The sequence below is a fragment of the Ornithorhynchus anatinus genome, chromosome 18 (assembly GCF_004115215.2).
Source record: "Ornithorhynchus anatinus isolate Pmale09 chromosome 18, mOrnAna1.pri.v4, whole genome shotgun sequence".
Classification (NCBI taxonomy): domain Eukaryota; kingdom Metazoa; phylum Chordata; class Mammalia; order Monotremata; family Ornithorhynchidae; genus Ornithorhynchus; species Ornithorhynchus anatinus.
This window is the reverse complement of record NC_041745.1, coordinates 11357779-11371116: the sequence shown is the minus strand read 5'-3', so window position 1 is coordinate 11371116 and position 13338 is coordinate 11357779. Positions and strand designations below refer to the sequence as shown.

General features: G+C 41.1%; 1 protein-coding gene across 1 annotated transcript in view; it reads right to left on the bottom strand.

Moving 5' to 3' along the window:
• RPGR (retinitis pigmentosa GTPase regulator) overlaps positions 1–13338 on the bottom strand; it is a 39401-nt gene that overhangs the window by 3169 nt on the left and 22894 nt on the right. The window contains exons 13-16 of the mRNA XM_029046565.2: positions 12575–12640; positions 5969–6187; positions 5585–5618; positions 3842–3933 (exon numbers count right to left, since the gene is read on the bottom strand). Of these exons, the coding sequence (XP_028902398.1) occupies positions 3842–3933; positions 5585–5618; positions 5969–6187; positions 12575–12640 (411 nt within the window). The remainder of the gene's footprint in view (positions 1–3841; positions 3934–5584; positions 5619–5968; positions 6188–12574; positions 12641–13338) is intronic.

Here is a 13338-nt window from a genome sequence, read left to right as displayed (position 1 = left end):
AAGATCATATGTCTGGGAGTTGGGGGTCCTGGGCTTTAGGCTCAGGTCTGCCATTGGCCTGTTGTGTGACTCCAAACAAGTTACTTAACCTCTCTGTTCTTCAACTGCCTAAACTGCAAAATGGGGATACGTCTCCCTACCTCACACGGAAGCTGTGAGGACGAAATGAGATAACTGATGTGGAAGCGATTTGAAATAAATAAGCATCCTGAACAAGTTCGAGATATCGGTACTACTATATTGTTAATTGAGAAGCACCATGGCCTAGTGGAAAGAGCACGGACATGGGAGTCATAAGACCTGGGTGGTAATCCTGGCTCCGCCGCATGTTTGTCATGTGACCTTGGGCAAGTCACTTCACTTCTCGGAGCCTCAGTTATCTCGACTGGAAACTGGGGATTAAGAGTGGGAACCCTATGTAGGACAGGGACTGTGTCCAACCTGAATAGCTTGTATCTACCCCAACGTTTTGAACAGTGCTTGGCACATAGTAAGCACTTAACAAATTCCATCATTATTATTATTATTACTTAAGTGCTTACTATGTGCCAAGCACTGTTCAAGGAAATACAAGTACCATAATTACTATAACCACACGTACGTAGGTGTGTGGAAAGGATCTCACTCCAATAGCAACGACCATTAGGTATAGTTTCTTCAAAACTGAAAATGTTTGCGTCGCATCGCTACGTCCCCATGCTGAATCCAGAGGGGATTAGCACAGTCCAGTTAAAACAACTCGGTCAGCCAGCCAAAACTTGACTTAGGCCCAGGTTCTTCCACCTAAATCACTAAACCCCAAGGCTTCCTTTGAGTCCCTTGTGATGAATTCCCCCCAGAGTCTTTCTCTGAGGGCAATTCACTTCTGTTTCATTCTCGAAATGTAAATAAGTGAGAATTCAATAGGGAGAACCTTACTTCAGAGGAATGCTCTGAGGCTGTCTCGCTCTGTAACAGAAATGAAAACCAAATACCTCAGATTTCCTTCTGCAAATAATGCTGTAGCCAAGGTGAGAGACCCAGAATCTGAACATACACTCTGTGTGGGTAAAATTCAAAGTGGCCATGACTTTAGCAACAGCTAAATCACAATATATGCTCAGAGGGCTATGCAGATGGTATTTATGAGGATATTATTATAAAGTGCATTTGCGCTAAAACCATTTAGGAATTGAGCTCACCTCAAAACGATCAAATATTCATCTTACCGTTTCTTTAGATACAACCCTTTAGACTGCGAGCTCTCTCCAGACATTAAGCTCATAGTGGTCAGGGAACGTGTCTACCAGCTTTTGGACTGTATTCTCCCAAGCAGTTTAGCGCAGTGCTTTGCACACAGTAAAGACCCGATAAATACAACTGATTAACTCTGCTCTCTCACCACATGCTGGTTTCACCTGTCCTAGCCTACTTTTCTTCCCTTGTGTTTGTTTTCTTCCTCCACATCCTTTCTTTGACCTTTTTTCTCTTAATCAGTCAATCAATGGTATTTATTGAGCACTCACTGGGCACAAAGCAGGGTACTATGCACCTGGGAGACTACCATATGACAGAGTCGATAAGACAGATTCCCCTCTCAGAGGAATTTACAGCCTAGAGGGGGAGACAGACATTAAAATGCAGATATGATTACGATATGGTCATAAATCCTGTAAAGCTGAGGGTGGGGTGAATAGCAAGCACTTAAAGGGTTCAGTTCCAATTACTAGGCGAAGCAGGAGGAGGAGAAGAAATGAGAGTTTAGTCAAAGAAGGCCTCTTGGAGGAGATGTGATTTTAATAAGGCTTTGGAAGTGGGAAAAGTTGTGGTGTGTCATAAATGGAAAGGGAGGGAATTCCAGGGAGAACATGGACAAGGGGTTGGCGGCGAGATAGACAACATCGAGGTAAAATTAGTAGCTTGGCATTGGAGAAATGAAGCGTGTGGGCTGGGTTGTAGTAGGAAGTCAGTAAGGTAAGGTAGGAGGGGAGAGCTGAGTATTTTTTGTCTGATGAGTAGATAGGGCAACCACTGGAGGTTCTTACGGAGTGGGGAGATGACAATCTTTTTTCAATAAAATGATCCAGGCAGCAGAGTGAAGGGTGGACTGGAGACGGGAAAGATGGGGGGAGATCATTACTCTAACCCAAACTCCAGTGCTCGGCTGCACTTCTCTATTCACATCACTGACGGACCTCTGTTTTGTTCGCCACCTGGGCTTTGTGGACGCTGGGCAGTCTACTCAACAAGATCATTAAACACTTTCTCCCGAGAGGAAAACTTTTGAGATTTTCAAATGCAAATAACAAGCACTCACTAAGTCGCAATATGACTTCAGAACAACATGCAGCAACAATATTTGCAGAAATATAGATGCTGGAAAAATACAGGGAGCAATATCATCACCTTTATATTATATTCAGACATAATAAAAGGATCTGACACAGTGAATCTTGCTTTGGCAGAGAAGCAGCGTGGCCTACTGGATAGAGCATGGACCTAGGAGTCAGAAGGACCCGGGTTCTAAACCGGCTCCACCATTTGTCTGCTGTGTGATCTTGGGCAAGTCACTTCTCTGTGATTCAGTTACCTCATCTGTAAAATGGGGATAAGAGTGGGAGCCCCATGTGAGACAGGGACTTTGTCCAAGCTGATTGCTACTATCTACTCCAACACTTAGAACAGTGCTTGACATAGAGTAAGCGCTTAACAAATACCATCATCACCATCACAGTAAGCACTTATACACGATAAAAACAATAATAATAGCAACAGTAATAATAATCGATAGTTGATTGTGGCTAGGTAGGCCTTATCACCCACGTGCGTAGCTAGGACTTCTTTTAAAATCATATTCCTCAATATACAAGGTAAGCTTTATAACGGAATGAGACTATGGAAATTTGTTCCGGTTAAGAGTTAAAGCAGCAGAAGCAACACTTCCAGAAAACTTGACCTGTGGTAGCATGGAAAAGCGGTAAGTGGAGCCAGGAAAATTTATAAAGCGCGTGCCACTGGAGACTCTCCGTTCCTGTGTGGGCTGCTCTCTTGGACGCTGCCACGTTCAATCTGTCCCTAAATCCTGCTGGTTGTTCCCCCCCGACTTTTCCTGGATCGGCCCCTTCCTCTCAATCCAGATGGCCGCCACCCCGAACCAGGTGCTCATCATCATATCCTGGCTAGAATCTACCATTCCCCCCATCTGCCACCTATTTTAATGTCTTCCCTCCTCAGCTTGTAGACTATAAACTCACTTCCCTCATCTGTAATCTATTTTTAACGTCTGTCTCCCCTTGTGGACTGTAAACTTACTGTGGGCAGGCACCCTGTCTCTACTGTATTTTCCCAAGCACTTATTCATTCATTCATTCATTCAATTTTATTTATTGAGCGCTTACTGTGTGCAGAGCACTGTACTAAGCACTTGGTACAATACAACAACAGACATACTCCCTGCCCACAACAAACAGCTCTGCACACTGTAAATGTGCAATAAAAACTACTGATTGATTGGGGGACGGACAGACTATAGAATTAGCCTCCTCATCGATCCCCCCATCTCCAAACTCTCCCTCGGTACCCGGCTTATCTTTTTATTAAATAACCGTTCCTTACAGCGTCATGAGGATTAATGTTGACTGAATGTTGACTTTTATAAAGCTAGGCTGAAAGAGAAAAGGGATCTTATAACTGTAATAACACAGAAAGAAATCCCCCAATACAAATAAATGTGAAATTACGCTGTCTCCCATCTATACATCTCTTTAGCCTGTGAAAACCATGAAAGTAACTATATAACCAGGATGATCACGTAGTACAATACCCAAGCATTAATCCAGAATGAATTATTCACTTCATGTACCTTTTTTGTTTTTCCATCTGGTGCTCTTTCATTATTTTCTTGGACTTCTTCAGAAGAATTGCTCTGGATATGATCACTTGTGTTTTCTTTGTCTAAAAGTACACATTAAAAAAAAAAACCTTTTTCAATGGGGCGAGGGTTAATATGAGCACAGAAAACTGAACAAAAAAGTCTGGGGATCATCATGTTCTTTAGGCACTGGATGAATAGGGCTCTTTATTTTTCTTTTTCTTCTTACCATCATCTTATTTGTTAAGCGCTCACTATGTGTCAAGCACTGTTCTAAGTACTGAGGTAGATACAAGTTAATCAGGTTAATCCCTGTCCCACATAGGGCTTACGTTTGATGTCGTCATTTTCTGCCTCAATTTTTGTTTGTTTGAAATACCAGACTACTGTTTAAGTGAACTAAAAATAAAATCAGATATGGAGCCACTTAAACACCCATTCTCTAACCTGAGCTTGTCGTGGGCACGGAATGTGTCTGTTGTTGTACCGTAATAATAATAATAATGTTGGTATTTGGTAAGCGCTTACTATGTGCCGAGCACTGTTCTAAGCGCTGGGGTAGACACAGGGGAATCAGGTCGTCCCACGTGGGGCTCACAGTCTTAATCCCCATTTTACAGATGAGGGAACTGAGGCACCGAGAAGTTAAGTGACTTGCCCAAAGTCACACAGCTGACAAGTGGCCGAGCCGGGATTCGAACCCATGACCTCTGACTCCAAAGCCCGTGCTCTTTCCACTGAGCCACGCTGCTTCACTACTCACCCAAGCATATAGTACAGTGCTTTGCACATGGTAAGCGCTCAATAAATACGATTGAATGAATAAATGAATGACTGGACTTCTAAGAGACAAATTGTGGGTGAGGGGAGGGCAGATTTTGGAACAAAGGGAGGGTGCCTTCCCCAGCTCCAAGTGAGTCATGAGTCTGAAGAGCCCCAACGGTTGGAGATCAGAGAGTCTTGTGACTTGCCCAAGGTCACCCAGCAGAGTGGGGATTAGCACCCAGGTCCTTCTGACTCCCAGAACCATGCTATATCCACTAGGCCACGCTGCTTCCTTCTAGAAGATCCTGACCAAGACCTTCAATCCAGCACTTAGAACAGTGCTTGGCACACAGTAGGAGTTTAACAAATACCATCATTATTATTAAAGCAAGTCGCGAGTCTGAAGAATCCTGAGAGTTGGAGATGAGAATCTTGTGACTTGCCCAAGGTCACCCAGCAGAGTCAGGATTAGAACCCAGGTCCTTCTGACTCCCAGGCCCGTGCTCTATCCAGTAGGCCATGCTGATTCCTTCTAGGAAACCCTGACCAAGACCTTCAATCCAGCGCTTAGCACATAGTATGCGCTTAACAAATACTATCATTATTATTAAACCGGGCTTATAGGCTAGAATCAAGTTGGACAAAATGCCTGTCCCACTTAGCGCTCACAATCTAAATCTCTGTTTTACAGATGGAACAAGGCACAGAGAAGTTAAGTGACTTGTCCAAGATCACACAGCAGACAAGCCAGGAGCCCATGCTCTTTCCACTAGGCCACGCTGCATCAAAAGCTGAAATCTACCTCAGTTATTACACTCTGGGGTATTCTAGTAAAAGAAAGAATGCATCTCCCTCAAGAGAACAATTTCTTCTTTTTTCCTTTAGAGGATCAGATCCAAAAATCCATATATGCACGCACACACACACGAATATTAGTTTAAACAATATGCTCTTTTTCAAATGTGGTACCTTTTGGATTTTCATCTTGGCTCACAGTTTCTTCCTAAAAATGAAAAAAAAATGATAAAAACCCAATAAGGGATAAAAAGAAATGACTGTAGTTTACAATTACATTCTGGTTTCTTTTCCCAAGTATTTCATTTGCCAAAGGGGCTCAGATGGTTCAGGAACTTAGTAACAAAATGTCTTATTCTGCCAATTAAATCCACACTGATGGCAGAATCCTAGTATAACCTCTAATTAGGAGGAAATTTCATAACAACAAAACCATATTATTATTATTATTAATAAATGATAATTGTGGTATCTTTAAGCACTCACAATGTGCTAAGCACTAAAATTCAGCGACAGACCATCAGCACTAAGGATGGAGGAAGAATATTTACAAAGTACCCGTTCAATGGTTTTCACCAAGGTGCCATTGGTTCTTTCAATTTCCACGTTTTCACTGTGGTGCTCTGCTTTTTCATTTATTTCTCTGGAGGCCCGAATTCCTTTTTCCACCGCTTTCTTCTCATCCGAGCTTTCGTCTTCTGAGTCTTCTGAGTCGGTTTCTCCATCACCTGTTTCCTCTGGGACCATCTTTTCTTCATCTTCCGAAGAATCTTGATCCTGTGGCAAAACTTATATTCAATCAATTGTATTTACTGAGTGCTTACTGGGGGCAGAGGACTGTGTTAAACACTTGGGAAAGTAAGATACAACAGATATGGAAGGCGTATATCCTGCTCACAAGGAGCTTACATTCAGAGTAGCTAAAAAGCTTTCTCTAGAATCTAAACAATAATGATAATCATAATGGTATTAAGCACTTACTATGTGCCAGGCACTGTACTAAGCCCTGGAGAAGACAGAAAATAATCGGTTGGATATAGTCCCTGTCTGTCATGGGACTCACAGTCTCAATCCCCATTTTACAGAAGGGGAAACTGAGGTACAGGGAAGATAAGTGACTCGCCCAGGGTGACACGGCAGGTTCACGGCAGAGCTTGGACCTGGACCTGGGTCCTCCACCTTCTAGACAAGCGTTCTGCCACTTCATCACACCACAGGCAAAATCTTATGACCTTATAGGAGAGTCAAAATAAAATGTCTTCATTCAATCGAATTTATTGAGCGCTTATTTTGTGCAGAGCACTGTACAGAACGTTTCTACAAACTGTTATGTTGTACTCTCCCACACGCTTAGAACAGTGCTCTGCACATGGTAAGCACTCAGTAAATTCAACTGATTGATTGAGAACCTTTCTTTTGTATTTTTTCAGGAAGGTGGTAATTTTCTTCTGCTGATTTCACAAATGGAAGAATTGAAGCCCAGCGAAACTGAAGGATTTACTCTTGATTAGTCAAGTCAGTGATTAAGGCCAGGAATGGAGAGTTTCCCTTTTTTTTAAATGGCACTTTTAAGTGCTCACTATCTGCCAGGCTCTATACTAAGCGCTGGGTTAGATTCAAGTTAATCTGGTTAGACGTGGTCCATATCCCACATGGGGCCCACAGTCTTAATCCCCATTTTACAGAAGAGATAACCGAGATCCAGGAAAGTGAAGTCCCGGCTCTGCCACTTGTCTACTATGTGAACTTGGGCAAGTCACTTCACTTTCCTGTGCCCCAGTTACCTCATCCACAAAATGGGGATTCATTCATTCATTCATTCAATCGTATTTTAAGACGGTGAGCCCCAAATGGTACAGGGATTGTTTCCAACCTGATTAGCTTGTATCTACCCCAGTGTTTAGAACAGTGCCTGGCATATAAAAAGCACTTAACAAATACCATTAAAAAAAAAACCCCACCAAAAAGGTCACTTTTCTCAACTATTTTATTGTAGTCTCCCATGTGCTCAGTGCAGAGCTCTGCACACAGTAAATTGCTCAGTAATTACAACTGATACACTATTAAATTGTCCTTGTTAAAGTTTCAAGTAAAAAAAGTTTACCAATTCAAATAAAAGTTCAAAAAAGCTCCTACTGTCCTTCTGGTAGTACATGTGTTAAACAGGAAAGTGACTCTTGCAAGGTGAAAAGGTTTTTAACTGCATTAACTCAATTGCTATTTATCATGGTCAAGTGGATAAGTGGCTATTTCAAAGGTTATAAATTAATCTGCGTTTTCACCTGTTTAAATATTAACAAATGAAACGATTTAATTATAATAGAGAATGGTGACTTTCCTAAGGGGGGGAAAAAAGCAAAACTTTTATTTAAAAAAAATTAGGAACAGAAAACAAACAATATTTTTTTCAAAAGTTTATTATCTTTAGATTTTTAAGATACCACCTTTCTTATATGCCTCACCAGTGGGACACAATTTATGAGGCAATTTAAAGTAATTTTTCTACTGCACTTAATTCACAGTGCCATTTTTAAAAAATAAAATAATGTGCATTCAAATCATTAAGTTTTAAAAATCTAATATTCTAAATCTCTGGTTAGCTCTTCTTTTAACACACAATGTTCCCTATAAGATATTATTTTATAGCATTAATATATTTTAATACATTCAAGACCCAAACATCAGTTACGGTTGTAAACACCTGATGACAAAATCCACTGAAACCTATTTTCTTCTATCCCTGAGAGAAGTTAGAGTAAAAGGACATTAAAAAGAAACAACGGGGGCGTTTGAGAAAAGAAACAATGGGGGCGTTTGAGGGAAAAATTAGGTGGCTCAAAGAGGAGCTTAGAAAGATTCAAGGTCGGAATCCCATAATACGGGGACAAGGTAAGAAAGGCAAATGGAAGGAAGTGCATCCTTGACCTTGAGACTATGAAGTCAACAGAATAAATACCACACTCTTCCTCCAAGCAGTCTCGGGATGTCACTATTTGAAACAGAATTCTGGCCATCTATCCTGCCTGAACTACTGTGCTGACCCAAAACAGTATTTACGTTTTTACCTTAGAAAGAGGAGAAGATGATATACTTAGCATTATTAAATTATTTTCTAATAATTCAGAAATAATTCACAATACACCTTATTGTCAAGGTGTATGTTACCTCAATGTCAGGTAATGAGGGAGTACATTGTTCCAGAACTGTTTTGAATCAGGTAATCGATGTTGTTTAGAATTTACTTTCACTTTAGACCTTGGAGAGTTACATTTTTTCCTCTCTGACTCCCGTCTGTTTCTGAATGTTTTCTGTGGAATTCTCTCTCTCTTATAATTTATAGCTTCCTTAATTTCACTCATCTTTTTCTTCTCCTTACCTTCACCCTCTTTTTCTCCTTTTCCTTTTCTCTCACCCTCCCCTTTTTTCTTACCTTTCCTCTCTTCCTCCCATTCCTCCTCACCCTTCATCTCTTCTTCCTTCTCCCAATCCTCTTCCTCCTCATTCACTAATCTTTCATTTTTCTCATCCAGCTTGTCCTCCTCCCCCTCCTCCAGCTCCTCTTCCTCCTCTGCCAACATCTCTTCCTCCTCCCCTAATCTCCCTTCCTCTTCTCCCTCCTCTCCCTCCTCCAGCTCCTCTTCCTCCTGACCCTCCTCCAGCTCCTCTTCCTCCTGACCCTCCTCCAGCTCCTCTTCCTCCTGACCCTCCTCCAGCTCCTCTTCCTCCTGACCCTCCTCCAGCTCCTCTTCCTCCTGACCCTCCTCCAGCTCCTCTTCCTCCTGACCCTCCTCCAGCTCCTCTTCCTCCTGACCCTCCTCCAGCTCCTCTTCCTCCTGACCCTCCTCCAGCTCCTCTTCCTCCTGACCCTCCTCCAACTCCTCTTCCTCCTGACCCTCCTCCAACTCCTCTTCCTCCTGACCCTCCTCCAACTCCTCTTCCTCCTCTCCCTCCTCCAACTCCTCTTCCTTCTCTCCCTCCTCCAACTCCTCTTCCTCCTCTCCCTCCTCTAACTCCTCTTCCTCCTCTCCCTCCTCCAACTCCTCTTCCTCCTCTCCCTCCTCTAACTCCTCTTCCTCCTCTCCCTCCTCCAACCCTTCTCCCTCCTCCACTAAACCTTCTTCATCCTCCTCCTCCCTCAGACCCTCTTCCTCCTCTCCCTCCTCATATAGCTCTGCTTCCTCTTCCCCCAACCCTTCTTCATCCTTCACCTCCTCTTCTCTGTCCTCATCCAGCCCCTCTGCCTCTTCCTCTTTTCCATCTTTTTCATTTCCTTCCACTTCTCCATTCAGTTTCCCATCCTCTCCCTCCTCCAAGCTTTTTCCTTCTTCTTCTCCTTCTTCTTCCACCTGTTGCCTCTCTTCAACCTCTCTTTCTTTGACTTCATCCTCTTCATCCTCTAGACCACTCTCTTCTGCTTCCTCTTCTTCAGTTGCCTCTTGTTTGCCTTCATCCTCTATTTCTTCAGTTCTGTCCATCTCTTTCTCATCTACCGATCCCTCCGCCTCTTCATTTTCTTCTCCTTCCTCCTCACCCATAACTGTCTTGTCTTCCGCCCTTCTTTGGGCATTCTCTAGTTCACTTTCTTCGGCTTCCTTCATTCTCTGTTTTTCAATTCGGCCTCTTTTTGCTCGACCATCCTTACCGTTTTGGTCGAGGTTTCTTTTGTCTTCATTCTTTCCGTCAGTTGTTTGCTTTTTCCTGGCTTCTCCCTCACAGGGCAATTCTTCTTGAACAGTGACTTCTCTGGTATCTTCCTTTCCTTCACTTCTATCTCCTAGTCTTCTCTTAAATCCCTTAGGTTTATCCATTTTAATTTGCCTACGGTCATTTTCACAATTTTTACCTAATTCCTCTTCTACAGATTCTTCTTCCCTGTCGTTTTCTTTTTCTTTAACTTTCACTTCCTTTCTGTCTTTCAGTGACTTCCAGATAAATTTATCCTCTTCTTTCTTTTGTGAGTCATCACAACGTTGCCAATTAATTTCTGTTTTCTCATCGTTCCACCTCTGGTTCGTCAAATCACCTATCTTTTGTCGGTGTTTGAATTCGTGCTCTGCTTCACTCTCAAAATCTCTGTCTTCTTCTTCTTCTTCAGAATGAATACTCTCTTCGTCCTTGTCCAGCTTCATCTCTCTGTACCAGCTGCAACAGGTACTCTCAGATTCCTCTTCACTTGGGAATGTCTCCTTTCTTAAAATATCTTCACCTTTTTGACTTTGTGGGGAATCATTACTTCTCTCCTCACCTGAAGACGGTGACCCAGTTAACGCAGTTTGCTTTTTAAATCTCTCCTTTTTTGAAAAATCTTTCCGTGTCTGATTACCTTTCCTCGTTTCCCCCAATTTTAATTTACTGATATGTTGTTGTTTACTTTTCCCAATTTTACTCCCAGATTTAATTTTCCAATTAGAGTCTGAATTTACAGACTGATTTTGCAGAGAATCTTGAGTTCCCTGCATGTAACGCAGATCCATCTTTTTCTTTCCACTTTTACCCTCCCTTTTCGGTTTCCCAATTTTATTTGTCTTCCATTCCATGAGAAGCACAAAATTAAAAAGAAAGAAAAGTTAAGAACAAAGGAAAATGCAAAAATAAAATTCAAATGAAGGTGTAGTGTGAAAGAGATTAAACTGAAAATGGTATTAAACAAAGGTTTCATATGAAATCACTTTCCCAAAATCCCACCAAAAACACAAAATATATAGCACTGTCCCTAGAACTTAATTTTTTAATTTCATAAATATTGTTCTTTTTCATATTTATGTTTTTATTCTCACAGTGAGAACATTTATGTAAAACACATTTTTAAAACTTAATACATTGTTATACATTATTTATAAGAGTGTGGTGCTACCTAAGCCTTTTCAAAAATAAATCTCAAATTCATTTGAGGAGAAAATAAATGTTCCAAGTTTGCCCATAAATTTAAATGCTACATCAGAATGAATTCTGTCCTACAGAGAATTTTAATCCTGGTTTTCAAAAGTTTCACTTTACAGGGAAAAAAACATGCTCTCAAAAAATGAGAACTGCTTGAATTATGAGGTAAGCACTTTCTTTACTCAGCCTCCGCTGCCCAATTTTGCTTCTTTTCTCTCCTTTCCCTTAAGCACAAAACCTCAGTAACCTCTCTACCATTGGGCACCTCCACAGTACTCCAACAATCACAAATTAACTTGATACTGCTCATAACCTGCAGTTTGGCAACTCATTAACTCACTTAGCTTTCGCTCACTTGAGCATCTTTTGCAGACCCAGCTATTTTCCTTTTTCAATGATCAACTCTTTCCCCCCAAAACTCAGCATTACCCTAAAACTGTCAGAAGCAAACCAGCAAGCAACGAATTTTTATTAATATGAACATGCTACTATTATTCTAAAATGGAAATGAAAGAAAAGTATCTTCACAGTTTTCTACTGCCTAGTGGATAGTCATGGGTGAGAGAGTGAAATGTTCAATATGTCATCTTTGTAACCATAGGACATCATTTAGCTTACATCTAGCCCAGTGCTCAGTATAGTGCTTGGCACATAGTAAACGCTTATCAAATGTCACTATTATTACTAATCATAAATTGACCCAAGAATTGAAATTCTATCATGGAAAATACCAAATTCACACCATTTACAAATGTAACGAAGGGAAACAATCCGCGCTTGAACACGCCAAAATGAAGTTTATCAATGAATAATTTTAATTCTTGTACTGACATTAATGTAGCTCCCTCTTCCATGCCTTCTTTTTAGTGGTATTTGTTAAATGCTTACTATGTGCCAGGCACTGTATTTAACAATGGGGTAGATACAGGTTAATCAGGTTGGACGCAGTCCACGTCCCCCGGGGGCCGACAGTCTTAATCCCCATTTTACAGGTGAGGGAACTGAGGCCCAGAGAAGTCAAGTGAAGGTCACACAGCAGACAAGTGGCGGAGCCGGGATTAGAACCCAGGTCCTTCTAACTTCCGGCCTGTGCTCTATCCACTAGGCTACGCTGCTTCTCTAAAACCTAAAAAAAAACTTTTTTAAAAAAACTATTCTTGTGGATTTTTCTTCCAAAACCTTAGTGAATATAATTGAGATATAGTTTTGCTGATTAGAGAGCTTTCATTACCTGTCATTAAACACCCTGTGCATAAGTAATAATTAAACCCCTTCATACAATACCTTTATCTTTTGAACTGGTGATAATTTCAAGGAGTGGTCACTGGGATTCAGGCTCATCACATGTGTCTGAAATAAATACAAATGTCTACTGTGAAAAAATTACCTTAGTAATGACTTAAAGAGGTGGAAAAATAAAACCAATTTAAGTAGGCAGAATACAATCCAATTGAATCCATTTTAATTTTTAACAACGACTTATAAACCACTTACTAACAGACTAGAGAAAATATTTTAAAGGGTAGAATCAAACAATAATATTTATGAGTGCCTTCTCTATGAGAAGCATCGTACTAAGCCATTGGGAGAAGACAAAAATCAATCAGTGGTGTTGACTGATCACTTACTGGGTGTTAACCCTAACCACTATTTGATGCTCACCCCACCCACGTTTCCCAAAACACTTCCAAACATGTCTTTAAAATCAGGTACTTTTCTCATCTGTAATTTGTTATTTATTTTAGCGACTCTTCTGCAGTAGACTGGAAATCTCCCAAGCGCTGAGTACAGTCCTCTGCACACAATAAGCACTCAATAAATACGAATCAATCAATGGTAGTGATTGGGCTCCTACTACGTGCAGAGCACTGACTGTACCATTTGCTTGGGAGAGTCCAATACAGTAGACGTACTGTAAACGTACAGTACACCTGTACAGTACAGTATAGATGTACAGTAGACATACTCATGTACTGTGGAACGTAGGTGAAAATATACACAAAAAAAGCATGTTATGAAGAACATATGGGGATTATTAATGCAAATTC